Here is a 21654-nt window from a genome sequence, read left to right as displayed (position 1 = left end):
GAGCGTTTAATTAGATAATTAGATACTTTAACCTACTCAAATTGACACATAAAATCAACTATCACAGTGCCTCCAAGAGAGGAGAAGAGAAAATGAGAGACAGGAGAGAAACGTATGTATTATCTTTAGATCTAAATGAAAAGTAGGAAAAAAAGTCCTTAAAGAATACCTGACCAAGGGGCACCTGGGTGGCTCAGGCAGTTAAGTGTCCAACTCTTGATTTTGGCTCAAGTCATGATCTCTCCATTTCGTGAGTTCAGACCCTGCATTGGGCTCTGTGCTGGCAGCATGGAGCCTGCTTGGGAATCTCTCTCTCTCTCTCTCTCTCTCTCTCTCTCTCTCTCTCTCTCAATCTCTCTGTCTCTCTCTCTGCACCTCCCCCACATGTGCCGTCTTTGCCCCTCTCAAAATAAATAAAACTTAAAAAAAAAAAAAAACTAACCAAAAGTTTATCATATGTATTTGGGGTCAGAATTTAGGCCATCTGTGTTATGCCCACCCACCAATAAACCCATACCAAATATTTGGCTAAAATAGCACACAACAGAAGCTTTTGAAGTGATAAAAGTGTTCTAAAACTGATTGTAGTAATGCACAACTGTGTAAATTTATGAAAACGCAACCTTACACTTAAATGGGTGAATTTTACGGTATAGAAATTATACCACAATAAAGCTGCTTTTAAGAAAAGTGACTTGAACAACATCCTATGTTTCCAAGGTAGTGAGAAAGGAAGTCCTCACAAGGGAAATATGACAATATCTAGCAACATTGCATATATATTTATTGAGCTAGAAATTCACAGTGTTATTCATTGCCACACTCTTTACAGTGGCAAAGACTGAAAACAATTTAAATGTCTAAGGGGTTAATTGAACAAATAATGGTATGTCCACACAATGGAGTACTATGCTGGTACAGTAAAGCATGAAGAGCTCTGTATTCTGCTATGTCATGAGCTACAGAATATACTTGAGTGAAAAAAGTGCATTAGAGAAAAGCATGTGTGCTATGCTATTGTTTAATAAAGGGAGGAAATATGTAAATGTATTTTTACATTAAAAAATGGAAGGATTGGGGTGCCTGGGTAGCTCAGTCAGTTAAGCATCCAACTCTTGATTTCAGCTCAAGTCATGATCTCATGGTTGTGGGATCAAGCCCCATGTCAGGGTCTGTGCTGATAGCGTGAAGCCTGTTTGGGAGTCTTTCTCTCCTTCTCTCTCTGCCCCTCTCCCACTGCATGCACTTTCTCCCTTTCTCTCTCTCAAAATAAATAAACATTAAAAAAATGGAAAGGTAAACTGAAAAAAATATTTTTAATGTGACTTATAGGACAAGGAAGGAAATATGTTGGAGAGGACAGTGATAGAAGCTAAACTTTTCTGAATATATCTTGTTTTATATATTTTACTTTAGACAGTATGGATGTCTCACATAATGATAAAAACATTACGTTCTTTAAAAAAGGCAATCAACTTTTAAAAGCAAAATCAAATGAATAAACTTGTGTATCAAGTTGGCACATGGAGAGTAAATATTTCAAGTGTTTTTTAAAAATCTCTAGTGGGATATATTTGACCTTTAAAAAGAAGTCTCCTCCTCCACCCAAAAACCAAACCCCTGTTTTCAGTAAGCATATTATTAACAATAATATTGATATTGGTAAGAAAACTTCATATACATTGATTAAGCGTAAGTAATTACAAAATACATTTTTTCCTAGGTCTGTACATTGAAAAGGCCTAGTTAGCAATGGGCAACCAAGTAGTTGTATGCTCCTAGCACACAGATCTTGATTTCCAAATATCATTTCATACTAACAGAAACGAGTCCTCCTTAGGGAAATGGCTGATCCCAGATGTGGTACAGGAAATATATAAGATGATCCTGGGATATCTGGCCATATCAGAAAATGAATAAGTGAGCTAAGAGGCTATGTGTGAAGGACAAGAATGTGGAAAGCAATCTCCAGTGGAGGGTCTAAGCTTCGAGAAGGAATGGATGAAAAAGAAAAAAAAGTAAAAATACTTAAAGTAAAAATTGATGGTATATCCTAAAAATATCTAACTTCTGGCTCAGAAAGAAAAAAAACTACCTTATAAATTGTAGAGGAGTAGGGTTCTTGCATTGATTGACAGGAATGCAAAACTATTTAGATTTTTGTTGAGTTAAATATATATGTTAAGATTCCTAGGGTAACAGGAAAATACGAACTCTCAAACAGGAAGATTCTTAAAAAAATAGATGAATGAAATTAATCAAAAGGTAGTAAGGGGGGAGAAAAGAGAAAAAGGGAAAGAAAAAAAAGGGGAAACAGAACAAAATAACATGGTCAAAATGAATCCAGATATATCAGTAGTCAGAATAAAGAAAAGAAACTCTGGTAAGAGAAGACAAAGATATGCAGAATGTATTGAAAGCAGTAATATACTGTATACAAAGTACACAACTAAAACAACAGAATACGTATAGACCATTATGAGGACTAAGATATATAGAATACAAAGATGGGGATTTTGTCAATGGAGAAATGAAAACAAATGGACATCTAGTTTCAATACTTTAACTTTGCCAAACGTGGTTGATTGGTCAATAGAGAATGAAACCAAACTATCAACCAGTTATTCTACCATTTACGGCAAAATTGCTGACAGCCCATTAGTTGTGCTGTGAAAATGTCTGAAGGGAAACTGCTTTCACCAAAGATGTTTACAGTGAAGTTACCTAGAACAGGGATTGAGAACAGGGTTTCTTCTGTTGTTTTCTGCTTGGTTTTAGTTACATCATTTTATTAACCAACCTGTTCACTGTCATCTATTTTTCTTTTTAACACTAGTAAATCCTAGACCAAAGGTTTTGTACTCTTTCATTCTATCTACTGGCTGCCTTTTTGGATAGTGGCCATTCTCTAGTGCGCTGGTGTAGACTTCACCACGAAAAGCTGTGATTGAACCTTCACTGTGATCACATTTTCATCTTGGCATAATGGGGCTTCTGTATCTTCAGCCTTCAGCAGTAAGGTCCATTGTTCCCACAACAACTGAAAAATAAAATATTTTCAGCTAAGTTTCAACTAGTTTGTTTTATTCAAATTCAGTTATCACATAATCTGAAACTAACATTTTGTAATAACTATTCTGTTCTTTTGGCACATAAATTTACCAATTCTCATTTGAACTTGAAAAATATTATACCAATTATAAATTTGTATGCACAAAGTAATGCAGCATCTAAATACATAAAAAATTGCCAGAACTACAAGGAAAAAGTGGACAAACCCACCATTATCTTGGGAAATTTACATATCTTTCTTAGAAATTGACAAATTTCACTGACTCGTAAATATATTAAAAATGTGAATCAATTAATAATATACATTCTTTTCTAGCATGCATGAAACATTCACTAAAACAGCATATACTAAAACATAAAGCACATTTCACCAACTGTTAAACTATAAGAGTAATCCTATCCCAACTTAGAAATTAATGGCATAATGTTTTTGTTTACTTATTTGTTCATTTATTGTCACAATTTTTTTAAAGTTTGAGGATTTTAAAACATTTCTAAATGATTCACAGATCAAAGAATAAATCATAGTAGAAGTTTAAAAATGCTTAGAATTGAATGATAAGAAAAAGCTATGTATCAAAACTGTGAAATGCAGCTGAAGTGGTAATTCAAAGTAAATTAACAGCCTCAATATGCATTTCTTAGGAATGAAAGGTTTATAACAAATGTGTTAAACATCCCTAAGAAATTAGAAACAGAAATATAGAATACACCCAAAGGGAATAAAAGATTGGAAATTATAAAACAGCAGAAACTAATGAAGTAAATTAAAACATAGAATATAGAGGGTTGATGTAACTGAATTTGGCAGAGTCGTCAAGATAAGAGATAAAAGGTACAAGAAAACAGTTTAGAAATGATAACAGGGATTAAAGCCAGAGATTTTAAAAAGAACATTATGAATTAGTATGCCATCTTGTGCTCTGGCCAAAATGGAGCAACAGGAATAAGATATACTCTCCTGCCTGAAACAACTGAAAAATTGCACAAAAACATGAAACAACAGTTTCCAGACATTGGACATCAGGCAATGAAGGGCAGTGATCCGTGAAAAAGAGAAAATAAGTTAGTTGGGCTCTGTAATTGTTCCACTTTACTGCCTAGAGAGTTTCAAGACTGCAGGGTGTGGACAGGAAACCTAGGTGGAGCCTAGAATTTTCTCAGAGTTGAAGAGAAGGGTCAGGAAGCCAGGGAAGATAAGACAATTAGATTTCACAGGGTAGGGAACCAAAATGATAAAGCTGTGTAGAGAACTCTAGACACCTGAGCTGAGTGACCACTACCCATGGTCATGAAAAGAACCAGTTGAAAGAATAAGGAGAAACAATTTTTTGTTTGGAGCTTACACATGGCCAAGAATGGTTTGAGTTCCACTGGCCCAACTAAAAACTCTCATATTTGGCAGACTAGCAGAGTACTCAGAATGATATTGCCTCAGGAATAAAATAAAGGCTGTTCTGTGCTTGCCTTACAAAGTTTAAAAGCAAGACTGTAAGGGATCAAAGTGTCTTCAAGTAACTTCATTGTGTCCAATGACAAAGCTTAAGAATATATGCAGGAAATCCTTATCTAATAGCCAAAAAAGTAAAATTCACAATGCCTGGTTTCCAGCACAAAATTACCAGACATGAAAAGAATGCATGCAAATGGAAAATATAAACCATAATGAAGAAAAAGAAGAAAAACAAAAACAGAGCACATTAGAATTAGCAGATAAGTACAACGTTTCAGCTATAATCATACCTGCTGTGTTCAACACAGTACAGAAAAGCTTGAGCATAAGAAGAAATATGGGAGATATGAAACAGACCCAAGTAGAACTGTTAAAGAGGAAATATACAAAGTCTGACATGAAAAATACACTAATGGAATTAAGAGCAAATTAGATACAACAGAAGACAAGATTAGTGGCTTCAAAGACAAAGCAATGAAGGAACGCCTGGGTGGCTGAGTCGGTTAAGCATCCGACTTCGGCTCAGGTCACGATCTCACGGTCTGTGAGTTCAAGCCCCGCGTCGGGCTCTGGGCTGATGGCTCAGAGCCTGGATCCTGCTTCCGATTCTGTGTCTCCTTCTCTCTGCCCTTCCCCCATTCATGCTCTGTCTCTCTCTGTCTCAAAAATAAATAAAAATGTTAAAAAATAAATAAATAAATAAATAAATAAATAAATGGCAGAGAAAAAAAGACAAAGCAATGAAAACTATCCAAAATGAAACAAACAGAGAGAGAGAGACATGAACAAAGCATCAGTATTAGAGGTATGACTATTTTGAGCAGCCTAATACAAATGGAATTGGAATTGAAAAAATATTACAAGAAATGAGTTGAAATGTTTCCAAACTTGATGAAAACTATAAACTCAAAAACCCAAGAAGCTCAGCTAACTGCAAGAACAAGAAACATGAAAAAAGGCAAACAAAAACACATCATAATCAAATTGCTTAAGATCAGTGATGAAGAAAAAAATGTTAAAGCAGTCAAAGAAAAAGTTAACATTACTTACAAAGGAACAAAGATAAGAATGACAGCAAAATTCTTATCAGGTAAAGGCAAGTCAGAAGACACTGGAGCAACATCTTAAAGGGAAAAAAATGTTTTTAAAATTCTACATCCAACAAAAATCTTCAAAAATGAAGATGAAGTAAGGACTTACTCAGGCATACAAAAGCTGATGTATTCACCACTAGCAAACTTATAATACAAAAATGTTAAAGTCCTTCATGTATAAGGAAAATGATACCAGATAGAAATCTACATCTACACAAAGAATTGAAGAGCACTAGGAATGGTAACTATGCAGGCAAATATAAAAAACTTCATACATTTTTAAACCTCCTTTAAGTATAGTTGACTAAAGGGGTGCCTGGGTGGCTCTGTCAGTTCAGCGTCTGACTTCGGCTAGATCATGATCTCACAGCTCTGTGAGTTCGAGCCCTGCATCGGGCTCTGTGCTGATGGCTCGGAGCCTGGAGCCTGCTTTGGATTCTGTGTCTCCCTCTCTCTCTGCCCCTAACCCACTCACATTCTGTCTCTGTCTCTCTCAAAAAGAAATAAACATTAAAAAAAATTTAAGAATAGTTGACTAAAGCAAAAATTTATGGCTAAACAATAAATGTATTAGGGAGTTTATGACATATAGAGAAGAAAAATGTATGACAACAGGACAAAGGCAGAGAAGGAGACAACGGAAGTATACTGTACTCAAGCTGCTTATACCAGTGTTGTCAAACAGAAAAATAACACCACATAGGAAATTTATAATTTTCTAATAGCCATGCTAAAAAGTAAAAATAATCAGTAAAATGAATTTTAATGGAATTTAACTCAGTATGTTCAAAATAGTATTTTAGCAAGTAACCATAATATAAAAATAATTAATAAGATATTTTATATTACTTTTTCCTTTTTAAATCTTTGAGACCCAACATGGATTTTACATCTCGGTTCAAAGACTAAATTTTGATTGGAAATAGTCTATATTTACACTTCATAAAATGTATAGTCAAAACAAAAATTCCCATACCTAAGTTGTTCCAAATATACTTAGGTTTTCTAATAACCAAGTAAAGTTATCAGTTTTTATTTTTAACTTTATTAAAATAAAATAACATTAAAAATTCGATTTCTCAGTGGTACTACCACATCTCAAGTGCTCAAAAGTACAGTGTTATATGTTATATGCTTCTGTATTACTTGAAAGTAGCCAGAGTGAAAAATGGCTATTTTAAATCCTTTATAAAGCAACCAATAAAAAATGAAAAATAAATATTAAAGAGTTACAGCTAATAAGTCAACAAAGGAGATGAAATGGAAAACTAAAAAATACCTAGCTAATCCAAAACTGTGTAGAAAAAGCAAAAGCAGACCAGAAAAGAAAAAGGGACAAAAAGCAAATAGTTAGGTCTAAATTAAATCAATAATCATGATAATTGTTAATGATTTATAAACATTCCAATGAAAATGCAGAGATTCTCAGAATAAAAAAGCAAAATCCATATCTTGGATTAGTAGATAAGTACAAGAAACCCACTTTATAAAGGAGGAAATTGATTAAAAGTAAAAAGATGGAAAAGATATACTATGCTAAAACAAAAGTAAGTAAGAGTGGCTATATTAATATCAAAGTAGATTTCAGAGCGAAGAATATTACCAAACATAGAGGGTTATTGGATAAAGGGGACAATTCATGATAACCAAAATGTGGAAATAACCCAAATGTCCATCAATCAATGAATGGATAAATAAAATGTTATATCCATACAATGGAATATTATTCAGTAATAAAAAAGGAATGAAATATCAATATATGCTACAACATGGACTAAACACTGAAAACATTTATGTTAAGTGAAAGAAGTGAGTCACAAAATAAAATGTTCTACAATTGATTATGGTGATAGTTACACATCTGTATGAATATAGAAACCACTGAATTGTATACTCTAAGTGGATACATTGTATGGTATGTAGGTGAATATCTCAAATAAAACTTTTTTTTTTAAAGAAAACAGCATGTCCTTGATACCTGAACAGGAAAAATTTTTGAGGTGAACATTACATCAAGATTTTATTGTCTTCATAATATAGCAAAATATGAAGCTTAGAACTAGATCGCTCGGTCCTTTCTCTTCTCCTCTCAGTTCAAAATGTTTGCATCTCTTAATAGCCGGCATTCTCTTAGACCTGCAGTTGGGCTAGACACATTCAAGCCTCAGCACAATCTTCTTTGTAGTTTCATAATTTTTCCGGAAAATTGGCTTAGTCTACCTACCATAGCCACTCTGCTTCCCGTCATAACGCTGCTTTCCCTGGGCACAAAGAGAATCTTTGCCTTTCTTGTACTGTGTCACTTGTGTGTTTTAGGAATGTTCACATAGTTGCCAGAGTGCTGTCAGCACCTAAAACTGAACAGGGACAATTTAATGTAAAGAGATTAGTAATGAGGGATTGGCTACTCCTGGTAAAGAGAAGTCTGGTAAATAACAGGATATGTAGGGAACAGCCCCTATGTCTGAGGCAAAGTCAGTATCCAAGGAAGTAATCAATTTGGAATAGGTCTCCCTCCAGCAAGGTTAAGATTTGGACCTCATTGGTATGTAGCATTACTGGATGGCAGAAAAGTTCTTTGGGTGTCTCAGGCTGAGGCTGGCAAGCAGAAAACTGTCCACTGAGGTGCCAACAAAACTAACCAGTTTTGTTGCTGGAGGAGCTCCCTAGAAAGTTGCTTCCAAGGGCTAATTTCACTGAGAAGTTGCCCACTGGGATGCCTGCAAGGCTCCCTGCAAGCCTGCTGGGGCACCAGTGAAACTAGCTGGGACACCCCCTACTGGGAGCCTGTGCAACTTGCTAGAAAACGAGGTGGGTCACTGGGGTAAGTCTCCAGTGGGCTGCCTGTGAGAGTGCCACTGAACTGGTTGGGAAGCGGACTAGAGGTGCCAATGAAACTCACCAGGAAGCTGCCAGCAGAAGTAGCACTGACACTAGGCTGGAGGTGAGCTGCTGTAGTCTTCTGCACAGTGGCTGAGCATCATAGGAACAAAAGCTAGGAAAAGCAAACTAGGAATAGGTCATGAAACTTTTTCCTCCTTCAGTGTCCTTCCAGGGCCTTCTACTGACAAAGGAGAAATGTTTACGAGGTCCTGGACCAATATCAAAAAGTAGGTTGGGGAAGGGTGCATTTGGAGCTTAAAAGCAATAAAATGATAACTGACACATTGGGTACATCTTAAAATAGATTCAATACTGGAAAGTCTATTTTTCAACATATTAACAGTGGAAAGCCATAGGTTTATTCACAATGCAGAGAAAAATTGGATGAATTTCAACTCCATTCAGGTTAAAAACAGAATAAAATAAAAACCTAACATTAGGGAAAAAAGAGTACATTTTAGATCTGATGGAAGTTATCTACAAAAAACATACAGTCAGTTATCATTATTCATGGTAGTTATTGTATAAAGTTGCTGCAAACACTGAATTAGCAAGTATTGAATCATTACTCCTAGGGGAAATACAGGGTTAGGTTCCTGTGAACCTCTGGTAATATGTTTGTCAACCAAACAATACACACCCTATTCTATAGGTATTTTTCTTTAAAAACTATATATATATATATATATATATATACATATATATATATATATATATATGATTCATTAACATTGAACTCACAGCCTACAGAATTGTAACTCATGCCTCAACAAAGCGTAACAAATGTGTTTTCTGTTAAGACACATCACTCACAAGGGGCTACTGGGTGGCTCAGTTGGTTAAGCATCTGACTTCTGCTCAGGTCATGATCTCACAGTTTGTGAGTCCCACTTGGGGGAGCTCGAGACCTGCATCAGGTGAGCTCGTGAGCTCCAGCCCTGCTTTGGGGTGAGTCCCACTTCTTTGTCTCTTCCTCTCTCTCTCTGCCCCTCATGGGATTCTTTCTCTCCCTCTCTCTGCCCCTCCCTCACTTGTGCCCTCTCTCTCTCAAAAAAAAAAAAAAAAAAAAAAGACAAATCAGTAAAAAAAATACAAACATACATAAATAAATAAATAAATAAATAAATAAATAAATAAATAGAAAGCAGTCACACTGTTTTCTTGCACTTAGGAGCACTAGACAGCACTTCAGCAATATACTTGGAGGCCATTTTAAACAGCAAAATCAACAACAACAAAAAAACACAAGACACATGGCACTAAATAGGTCATGAAAGGATAGCTGTTTGTAGTATGAAGGCTGAAAAAAGAGAGCAGAGCATTGCTTTGTTCAACCTCAGCTGGTAACATGTGTCCTGGGTGACTCGATTTTTTCACCACTATGCACAATGTCCACAAATGACCATGAAAATGTCAGGGGTATTGATTTTAAGGAGTGGGCAAATTTGATAACACAGAATCTCCAAATACAAACTTCACCTACTACATCATCAGTGGTGAAACATTAAATGCATTTAAGAAAATAATAACAAGTTTAAAATGCCTGCTACTATTACTTCTAATCAATATCATACTAGAGGTCATAACTTAATGCAACAAGAAACAGAAACAAGGATTTGAAATGAATGTCATTACAGTTAATATTATCTACAAAACCCGAAAATCATCTACAAATTGGAACTAATTTAGCAAGGTTGTTAGATATGATTAATATGCAAAATTCAATTGGAGTTCTATACCCCAGGAACAATTTGGAAATTTTTAGTTAACAAGAAATGCTTTACAACAATGAAAAACATGAGGGTCCTACCCAGGAGTAAACTTAAAAGATGTGAATGATTTTTGTGAAGAAAACTGAAAAAAAGATTTTTGAAATACAGCAAGGAAGCTCTAAGTAAATGGTAAGCTATAACTTGCTAATGAGTAGTAAAAGTATAATTAAGATGTTAACTCCTCCAAAATTGTCCTCTAGATTAAATGCAATTTCAGCCAAAATCCCTATGGGGCTTTTCACAGAATTTAAGAAGTGAATTCTTTATGTGGAAATGCAAAGAGCTATGACAATCCTGAAAAACAGAAGACTTGCCTTACCAGATAATCATGATGTAGTCACAAAATGCAATAGTATACAGCAAAGAAAAAGAACCATAGGTATATGTATATATGGATGTATCTCAAAAATTGTTAACATTGAGCTAAAAAATCATAGAATATATAAAATATTCCATTTTATACATTTCAAAAACAGGGAAGTGAAACTATATATTTTAGGTATACATAAACATGACATAAAAAAACGAAGGCACACATAACACCCAGTGCTCATCCCAACAAGTGTCCTCCTTAATGCCTATCACCCATTTAGCCCATCATCCCCCCACTCAATATTCCACCAGCAGCCCTCAGTTTGTTCTCTATATTTAAGAGAACATTTATGGGTTGTCTCCCTCTGTTTTTTTCTTATTTTTGCTTCTCTTCCCCTATGTTCGTCTGTTTTGTTTCTCAAATTCCACATACTAGTGAAATCATATGATATTTATCTTTATCTGGCTAATTTCGCTTAGCATAACGTACTCTAGTCCATCCATGCTGTTGCAAATGGTAAGATTTTATTCATTTTGATTGTCGAGTAATATTCCATTGTATACATATACCTCGTGTTCTTTATCAATTCATCAGTCAATGGACATTTGGGCTCTTTCCATAATTTGGATATTGTTGATAGCACTTCTATAAACACTGGGGTGCATGTGCCCCTTCAAATAAGCCTTTTTGTATCCTTTGGTTAAATACCTCATAGTGCAATTGCTGGGTCGTAGGGCAGTTCTATTTTTAATCTTTTTGAGGAAGCTCCATACTGTTTTCCAGAGTGGCTGCACCAGTTTGCATTCCTACCAGGAGTGCGCAAAAGGGTGCCTCTTTCTCCGCATCCTCACCAACATCTGTTGTTACCTGAGTTAATTTTAGTCATTGTGACAGGTGTGAGGTGGCATCTCATTGTGGTTTTGATTTGTATTTCCCTGATGATGAGCGATGTTGAGCATCTTATCATGCGCCTGTTAGCCATCTAGATGTCTTCTTTGGAAAAGTGTCTATTCATGTCTTTTGTCCATTTCTTCACTGGATTATTTGGTCTTTGGGTGTGGAGTTTGACAAGTTCTTTATAGATTCTGGATACTACCCCTTTATCTGATATGTCATTTGCAAATACCTTCTCCCATTCCATTGGTTGCCTTTTAGTTTTTATGATTGTTTCCTTTGCTGTTCAGAAGCTTTTTATCTTGATGAGGCCCCAAAAGTTCATTTTTGTTTCTGTTTCCCTTGCCTCCGGAGACATGCTGAGTAAGAATTTGCTGTGGTCGAGGTCAAAGAGGTTGTTGCCTATTTTCAACTCTGGGATTTTGATGGCTTCCTAAGGTTTAGGTCTTTCGTCCGTTTTGAGTTTATTTTTGTGTATAGTGTAAGAAAGTGGTCCAGGTTCATTCTTCCGCATGTCGCTGTCCAGTTTTCTCACCACCATTTGCTGAAGAGACTGTCTTTTTTTCCACTGACTATTCTTTCCTGCTTTGTCAAACGTTAGTTGGCCATATGTTTGTAGACCCATTTCTAGGCTCTCTATTCTGTTCCACTGATCTATGTATCTGTTCTTGTGCCAGTACCATACTTGTCATTATGATTATAGCTTTGTTTGTAATACAGCTTGAAGTCTGGAATTGTCATGTCTCTAGCTTTGTTTTTGTTGTTTTCAACATTACTTTGGCTATTCGGGGTCTTTTCTGGTTCCATACAAATTTTAGAATTGTTTGTTCTGGCTCTGTGAAGAATGCTGGTGATATTTTGATAGGGATTGCATTGAATATGTAGATTGCTTTGGGTAGTATCAACATTTTAACATTTGTTCTTCCAATCCATTAGAATGGAATGTTTTCCTTTTTGTGTGTCTTCAATTTCTTTCACAAGCTTTCTACAGTTTTCAGTGTATAGATTTTTCACCTCTTTGGTATTTAATGGGTTTTCACCTCTTAGGTATTTTGTTTTTTGGTGCAATTGTAAATGGCATTGATTCCTTGATTTCTCTTTCTGCTGCTCCATTATTAGTGTATAGAAATGCAACTGATTTCTGTACATTGATTTTATATCCTGCAATGTTGCTGAATTCATCTATCAGTTCCAGCAGTTTTTTGATGGAGTCTTTTGGGTTTTCCACATAGCATATCATGTCATCTGTGAAGAGTGAGTTTGACTTCCGCCTTGCTCATTTGGAGGCCTTTTCTTTTTGTTCTCTGATTGCTGAGGCTAGGACTTCCAACACTGTGTTGAGTAACAGTAGTAAAACACTCAATGTTTAAATAGTAGGCACTTTTGGGCATTACACATCAAACTGCCTACTGTCTCCAAATTAAAATGGTTGTGCATTAACTACTGAGCATTCCAAGTTGTTTATTTGGTGGGGTTGCCCCCAATCAACATTTTAGTTCTGGTGGTGCTTTCCAGCTAGTATGATTATTTCAAAGTTTTATTTCATAACAAAATGGAAAATTGGAATGTTAAAGTGCTAATAATAATGATATGATGTAAAGGTCTCCTAAAACTTAAACTACTGAAATATAAAATTTATTTGATGTGCTAAAAGCAGGGAATCATGTACTCACTGAACTTAGTCAACTCTTCAAATATGAATGAAAAGAAAATCAAAGAACGTACATTAAATTGACCAAACACATCATTAAAGGATATACTTAGGAATTTCTGGGAAGGGAATGGCACAGTCTATTGTTTGACCTCTACATTGCACTTTAAGAAATTCATTTGCCACTAAAATTGCAGACTGCCTTACTGAAAGTAAGGTGCTCTAAATATAACCGATCCAATTCCTTTCGCTACTCTGTGATTGTTTCAAATACTGAAAGAAATGAAGCCAGGCAAAGAGACAAGCAGCAGGAGGAAACAAAAGCTCTAAGCTAGGGAGGCTTAGGCTTGGCTACGGTGTGGACCATGTGTCCCAGAGTACATTAAGAAAGTTAAACTGGACATTCCCTCCAATTTCTATTTATCTGGTTTAAAACTCTTCCCCTTAAATAAATGCACAGTATTGCATTAAAATAACAGAAAAGGAAAAAAATAATCTCAAAACACGTGAAACTACCAAAGCTTGAAATACAAAAACACATCTAATGTATAGCAGAATATGTAAGTTCTAAAATAAAGGCAACATACTGCTTTATCAGATAGGTTACAAACAACATTCTTAATGGTTTTTATAAAGTAGATGGAATTATAATCATGAGGGCATCTGTTTTTGCTCCAATAAGAATACAATAGCATCAGTAAGAACAAATAAAATAGACACATTTATATAACTGCAATTGTAAAATAGTATTTTATTATTTTTAATATAGTGCTGTAACATTTCATAATATTGCATACTGCTCAAATGTTGGTTTATTTAGTTAGACAAGAATATCCTCCCTTCATCCCACACCCCAGTCAGAATTTAAAGACACATTATCCTTTTAGAGCCCTAGCACATTGTCTCCTAATATGTCACATTTCATAAAACAGTAATGCTATGAACTAAAAGAGTAAAGGTTAACAATTACTTTGATTTCAGTTTCACAAGCAGCCAGGAGATTGCCGAATTCAGAACAGCAACAAAAACTCACTAGACTTTGTAGTAGTTACCTTTTCCATAATGCTCCTTCTTAAGAAAAAATATGAAGGCAAAGGTAATGTTTCTTTTAGTCTTTTATTCAACAAATCAACCTTTATCTTGCAAGTAAGTTTTACAGTTACCAAATGATATTATTTCTGTGCCAGCAGATTTTTTTTTGTTTTTCCAGCTTTTTGTTCTGGTGCTACCAGTAAGTGAACAAAATGACATTAAAAATTAAGTTCTAGGAACACCTTTCAAAATGAAACTTGTTTAAAAACACCAGGCTAGTGAGTCAAATACTTACAAATATAAAACAAGTAAGCATAATTGCATAGATTAACTAGTAAAAATTCAAATTCAGACAAAATGAAACAATGAATTTAATTAAATCAATGTAAAAGGCTCTTTCAAGTATTTTCTTGTTTTTTTGCATTAATGTTGTATGCATTCCCCTTTATAACATGTTTTAATTTTTTTTTTTTTTTTGGCACAGTTTCTCTTGGATTTAAATATAAGAAGTCTTATTAGGAAAGAAAGTCAATTTTTTTTTTCCATAAAGGTCAGTGAATACTAATGAAAATATATTTTGAAGCATTTTAAAAATTATATTTGAAAGGAGTTGACATGTATTTAAAAATTCTAATAACAAAGTATTTGCTAGTCTTGGTTCAATAAAGATCACCATGTCAATAGCTGGTCCCAACTATTAGATACTACTCCTTGCATTCAAATCTAATCAAATTAATTATCCAAGTAACAGATCTAAATATAATTTTATATTTAGATGCTTATAATATGGTCATATTCTGTATTCAGAGATATAAGGTTTCACTGGCAAAATTTAAAAATTGCCCCCTCAAAAATCATCTTATGTGTGAGGGTGTGTACACACACATATATTATGTTTCCTTTCATAAGAACTACTTTGTTTGAAAGACTTGACTCTGATATTCATTAATATGACTACAGGGTCCTCAAAATAAAAGCAGGCACAGCTGGTTAGTTTATGAATTATACTGCATTATTAACTTCGGTTGATTACAAAGAGTGGAATACCCTGTCACCTGATACTTAGAACCATCTGTACCACAAAGAGTTTACCTCATAAATTCACCATCAATTTGGTAATCTTTGATATAACTACCCTGTTCTTTTGAATACACATAACACAACAACAACAACAAAAACCTTTTTTTACTCAACTTTATAACTTCCACCACAATAAAAAGGGCACAGATACAATCCTCTACTTAATATATAAAAGAGGTTTGGCAGATACAGTCAGCATTATGGACACCATTTAAACCTGTATTTTATATCTGTAGGTTTTAAGTGTCTTGCCAAAAGCACGGTTTCATGATACATAATTTACAAAGTGTCATACTAAGTTTTAAAAGTACTCCTATATACATTTTCTTCTTGTAACATGCCTCTGATTTCCAGCAGAAACATTATAAACGCTATCATAAATGAAATCTTTCTTTACAGAATAGACTATGGATCATATCAAAAATGCTTTAGTTCCCATCTTAAGACAGTTGTATACTAATTTTTAAATAAGTATTTTAGGTATATAATTGGAAATGTAAATGGCCTGCATATAACCATAAATGAAAAGACTGCAGTTCAACAGTACCATATCTGCTTAGAAAGCTCTAACAAGTACAGCACTGTGAGAACAACACACAGACACCATATACATCTGTATCTATAAATAAATAGAATTTTCCCATTGAAACTTTTTTTTTAAAAGCTTCACAGTTTGAAGAGGTTTTTGCTGTTAATAGGTAAAACAGATACATTATACTGACCGATCTGCTACAAATGTAATCTAATACACTGATTTACAACAAGCAGCGGTATGACCCTCTCTGTATTATGAAAAAAAAAAAATCCCTAATACAGATTTCAACTATATTAAAGAATCCTTAGCAATTTTCACTAGTGTCATCCTTTAGTGTCCAAACATTAAGTGCATGTAATAAAATTTAACACATAACAAGGTGATTTCTTCAGGATAATTTTGCCATTCAAGTACCCAAGTTTATTATTACACAGAAAGTGAAACTTTTCAATTACTGCTCTGAAAAATCAGAGAAAGAATTACAGTATTATTTTGCTATGCAGCACTACTTTAGATTCATGATGGCATCTCTATCATGATGCTTTTTAAAATGAAGAGTGAAAAAATAATAAAACACTATTTCAAAAATGGTAGCATATTTGGTCAAAATACAAAATATAATAATATTAATAGCATTTGTATGTTAAAAACAAATATTTAAATGTTGTGTAATCATTTTAATGTGTTCAACATGAAGAACAGCTTTTCTCTTCACAATTGCCACATTTTAATTGATTATCAGTACAATACTTCTATGTTTTATAAACAAATTTTACAGGTTTTTTGTTGTAACTTTTTTTTTTTTTTGCAAAGTATAACCTACAGCACAGTGATTTATAATTTAAGGTAACAGATATTTTCACATTCTAATTTAGCTTTTACACTATTTCATGCTTCTGAAGCTTTTTTGTTTTTGCTTCAAGATAGAGGTAGATTTAATAGATTGGGCATGTCAGACTTACTGCCAGAATGCAATTCTGCTAACGCAAAACTGCTAATGCGCAGTTTCCAAGATGCTAGAAAAAATTCAGAACCATTATGTAATACTTTACCAAAGTTCTCCTTTTCAAGCTTAAGTTATTAAATAATTTTATATGTACTTAATTGTTCACAAGTAGATACAAAAAATAGATAAAACAACAGAAACACAAATACAGGTACACCAAAATAAAAACAAAACTATAACAAAAGATTGCATCCGAATGGAAACTTTTGTTTTGCTTTTTAAAAGTGCATCAACTTTTTCTTTTCTGTTCTAAGTAAAAACACACCAAACATTCCTACTGACACTGTAACAAAGAAGAGATATCTGAAACTACCCTTTTTAGCCATTAATTTTTCCCCCACCAAGTTAAAGTTGAAACCCTTCCATTGGTGCTTCCTGCTGCTGAAACACGAACTGTTGTTCATTTTCATCCACCTGAGGTACAATGCTGGGATCATCTTCTTCTACACCAAAGTAATGTTCAATCAGATCAAAAGCCTTTTGGTAAATTTCCTGATTTTCATGGCTTTGCAGAAATTCAATTTTATCCAGACCTATTATATACATATATATAGAAAATTGTTACACAGGTTTCAACATAAATTTGAACTGAAATAATGAATCCACAGCATCTGTCAGTTCACTAGCAATGGGCTGTTATTTTTATCTAATTTTTGCATATACTGATAGCTAACACCATTTATGCCTTAAACTTTAAGAATGAGAGCATGAGGCAGTGCGGTATGAGGAAGCAGCACAGGCCTGGGGGTAAAAACATCACAGTCTTCACTCTGCTAGCTGTGTGATTTTGCCCAAATAGTTTGGTTCCTTTGTAATTTAGTGTCTCAATTTTAAAATGACAGTTTTAGATTATGTAAGTCCACAGGTCCTTTCCAAAGTAATTATGCTAAATAAAAGGCACAAAAATGGAAAGCATCAAAACAAAAACACACCAAAAGCTGAGCAAACTAACACACACACATTATCTCAGAGAATGAACCAGAAGACACCAATATGGAATGAATACTATTTGCAAATCCAGCGCATCTATTATATAATTTACCAAAAGTACAACCTATAAGTGAAACTGAAAATGTCTATTTTTACAAGATAAGCAGAATCTATAGCACTTCATTTCATTGCTTCCAAGAAAAACAATCTACACACAAGTCTCAGTGATACTGAAAATCTTTTCATTTGATTACAGATGAACCTCTTCAATTGTATTATTACAGGATAGTATTGGAAGTACTAGCCAGAGCAATTATGCAATGAAAAGAAATTAAAGGCATCTAATTCAAAAAGGAAGAAGTAAAACTATCATCATTTGCAGATGACATGGTTTTATAATAGAAAATCCTAAAGACTCCACCAAAAAAATAGTTAAAACTAATCAATGAATTCAGTAAAGTAGGAGGATACAAAAACAGTGCAAAAATCTACTACATGTCTATAAACTAATAACAAACCATTAAAAAGTGAAATTTAAAAAATAATCCCATTTACAAGTGCATCAAAATGAATAAAATTCCTAGGAATACATTTAACCAAGGAGGTAAAAGACCTGTGCACTGAAAACTATAATGAAAGAAACCGAAGACGACACAAATCAATGGAAAGATATTCTGTGCTCATGGGTTGGAAGAATTAGTACTGTTAAAATGTCCACACTATCCAAAGCAATCTACAGATTCAATATCATCCATATCAAAATTCCAATGGTACTTTTCACAGAAATAAAACAAACAATCCTAAAATTTGTACTGAACCACATAAAACCCCAAATAGCCAGATGCAATCTTAAAAATAACAAAGCTGGAGGCATTATACTCCTGGATTTCAAACTATATGACAAAGCTATAATAATCAAAACTTAGTTGCATAAAAACAGATCAATGGAACATAATAGAGAGCCCAGTAAGAAACCCACATATAACATCAATCAGATTACAACAAAGGAGCAAAGAATGTAACATACAATGGGAAATAATAATCTCTTCAAAAAAAACGGTGCTGGGGGGTCGCCTGGGTGGCTCAGTGGGTTAAGTGACCAACTTCGGCTAGGTCATGATCTCACAGTTTGTGGGTTCAAGCCCCATATCAGGCTTTGTGCTGACAGCTTGGAGCCTGTTTCAGATTCTGTGTCTCCTTCCTCTGCCCTCCCCTGTACTCTTTCTCTCTCTCACTCTTTCTCTCTCTCTCTCTCTCTCTCTCTCTCAAAAATAAATAAACATAAATAAAATGGTGCTGGGAAAACTGGACAGCTACATACGAAAGAATGAAATTGGGCCACTATCTTATACCACACACTAAAACAAACCCTGAATGGATTACTTGAATGTAAGATCTGAAATTCTAAAACTCCCAAAAGAAAACACAGCTGATAAACTCTTTGATATCGGTCTTGGCAATTTTTGGATTTAACACCAAAAGCAATGGCAACAAAAGTCAAAATAAACATGTGAGGTTACATCAAACTAAAACGCAAGGTTACTCTTCCTTGCGTACAGCAAAGGAAGCCATCAACAAAATGAAAAGACAACCTACAGAATAGGAGAAAATATTTGCAAATCATATACTTTAAGGAGTTAATACCCAAAATATATAAATAACTCATAAAACTCAACACCAAAAACAAACCATCTGGTTAAAAAACAGGCAGAGGATCTGAATAGATATTTTTCCAAAGAACACAGATATCCAACAGGTTGAAAAGGTGCTCAACCTCACTAACCATCAAGGAAACATAAATAAAAACTGCAATGAAATATCACCTCACATCTGTTAGAATCAGTTCTCAAAGACTAGAAATAACAAGCACTGATGTGAAGAAAACAGGACCCTGGTGCATTGCTGGTAGGAATGTAAGCTGATGCAGCCACTATGGTAAACCGTGTAGAGGGCTTTCAAAAAATTAAACTACTCAAAAAAAAAAAAAAAAAAAAAAAAACCACCATATAATTTAGCAATTCCTTTTCTGGGTATTTATCCAAAGAAAACAAAAACACTAACTAGAAAAGACACCCACACCCCCATGTTCACTGCAGCACTATTTACAGTGGCCTAGATATATAAACAACCTAAGTATTTACTGATGGAAGAGGAATTAAAAAATTGTGGTATACATGTATATAATAAAATATTATTCAGCCATAAAAAGAATGAAATCTTGCCATGTGCGACACAAATGGACCTTAAGGGCATTATGCTAAATAAAATAAGTCACACAAAGAAAGACGAATACCATGTGATCTCACTTATATGTCAAATCCAAAAATACAAAAACAAATGCCAAGCTCCTAGAGGCAGAGAACAAACTGGTGGTTGCCCATGAAGAAGTTGGCAAAATAGGTATGAAGGAGGTTAAAAGGTACAAACTTCCAGTTATAAATAAGTCATGGGGATATAGTGTACAGTATGGGGACTATACAGTTAAGAATATTTTATTACATATTTATTAAGTTGCTAAGAGAGTAAATCTTAAAAGTGCTCATCACAAGAAAAAATCTTTATACCTATGTACAATAATGGTTGGTAACTAGACTTACTATGGTAATCATTTTGTAGCATATACAAATATTGAATCATTATCTTGTATACCTAAAACCAACATAATGTTAAACAGCAATTAAAAACAAAAAGAATTGACTATAATGATAAATTTTGAACTGACTGCTTACCATATGCTTCTTCAATGAGAGCACAGTATGGATTAATGCCTATTCCATTTTGCTTAGATTCTTGTTCTCCAAGACGTAGAATATTTTCAAGTCCATTTAAAGCCACTTGGACTATTTTAGAATCCATAACAGTCAATAGGTCACAAAGGGGTTTAATGCAACCTAAGGCTACCAAATACCTTCAGAGTAATTAAAAAAAAAAGTAGAGGAAAAAAAATTTAAAAAGACTTAAATATTTACAACAATGATAGGAAAATATTCTTTAGTGAAATGTTACATAAACAATTAAGAAAAGTACTCATATATAAACTCAAACATGAAAACATTTAAATATTCATCTACATAGGAACCTGAAACTTCTTTTTACTCTATTCTCATTTAACATAATTAGCCATAAATGATATTACAAATATTACAAAAAGATACACATAAGCAAGTTGGTACTTGGGTCTGTTTTTGCATGGCAATATGAATACTAAGAATAGTGGCTTCAAGGTGCTTTTTTTTCTTTTTTTAAAGGTGAGCCTATGTACACATATCAGGGTCGCATGGGAGTATGCAGAAATGGAGAGGAAAGAGGGACATTTAAATCAAATTTCCCACAAAAACAATTGTAGCTGATGTTCTAAGGTATCTCCTGTGTTTCAGAAGCACAGAAGGCTTCTAGGAGCAAAACAGGCTCTGTTGTGAATAATTTTAACATATAATATTCACAAAAGTTATTCCACTCATTTTTTAATACTTTGTCCTTTTCTAGTTTTTATTAGCTCTTTTCCATTCTCTATAAAATAAAGTAACTGATTTATTCACTTGGCAAAACATCCACTAAGCATAAAGGAAAAAAGCATGTGCAGAAGCCAGAATGCATGACTTCAAGGGCCAAATCCACTCCTTATTAGTTATGTGACTTTGAGTGACTGCTCTGTGCCTCAGTTTCCCCATCTTTAAATGGGGATAATAACAGTACCAAGCTCAGAGTGTTGCTGTAAAAATACAGTTAAGAATTCAATAAAGTTAGTTTCCACTCTCTCTTTTTTTTTTTAAACGTTTTATTTATTTTTGAGACAGAGAGAGACAGAGCATGAACGGGGGAGGGTCAGAGAGAGGGAGACACAGAATCTGAAACAGGCTCCAGGCTCTGAGCTGTCAGTACACAGCCCAACGCGGGGCTTGAACTCACGGACCGCGAGATCATGACCTAAGCCGAAGT

The 21654-nt window shown here is 34.2% G+C and overlaps 1 protein-coding gene and 1 long non-coding RNA gene across 4 annotated transcripts in view; both read right to left on the bottom strand.

Annotated features, from left to right (window-relative positions):
- Positions 1-1227: 1227 nt before the first annotated feature.
- On the bottom strand, positions 1228-9143 carry LOC121029960 (uncharacterized). The gene is made up of 3 exons (XR_005790004.1): positions 8522-9143; positions 7844-7976; positions 1228-3040 (listed from the first exon to the last, which is right to left on the bottom strand). It is a non-coding gene; the product is annotated as an uncharacterized LOC121029960 (long non-coding RNA).
- Positions 9144-13863: 4720 nt separating this feature from the next.
- Positions 13864-21654, bottom strand: part of KPNA5 (karyopherin subunit alpha 5) — a 42504-nt gene continuing 34713 nt past the window's right edge. For 2 of the 3 annotated variants that reach the window (XM_040474467.1, XM_040474466.1), the window contains exons 13-14: positions 20445-20623; positions 17131-17318 (exon numbers count right to left, since the gene is read on the bottom strand). In XM_040474467.1, the coding sequence (XP_040330401.1) occupies positions 17131-17318; positions 20445-20623 (367 nt within the window). Of the gene's footprint in view, positions 17319-20444; positions 20624-21654 lie in introns of all 3 variants that reach the window. The other variant, XM_040474465.1, reaches the window with a different exon arrangement.

This window comes from Herpailurus yagouaroundi, unplaced genomic scaffold, assembly GCF_014898765.1.
Source record: "Herpailurus yagouaroundi ecotype Mexico unplaced genomic scaffold, PumYag 139, whole genome shotgun sequence".
NCBI classification, from domain to species: Eukaryota; Metazoa; Chordata; class Mammalia; order Carnivora; family Felidae; genus Herpailurus; species Herpailurus yagouaroundi.
Note: the sequence above shows the minus strand (reverse complement) of the source record. Positions and strands in the feature narration are given on the sequence as shown.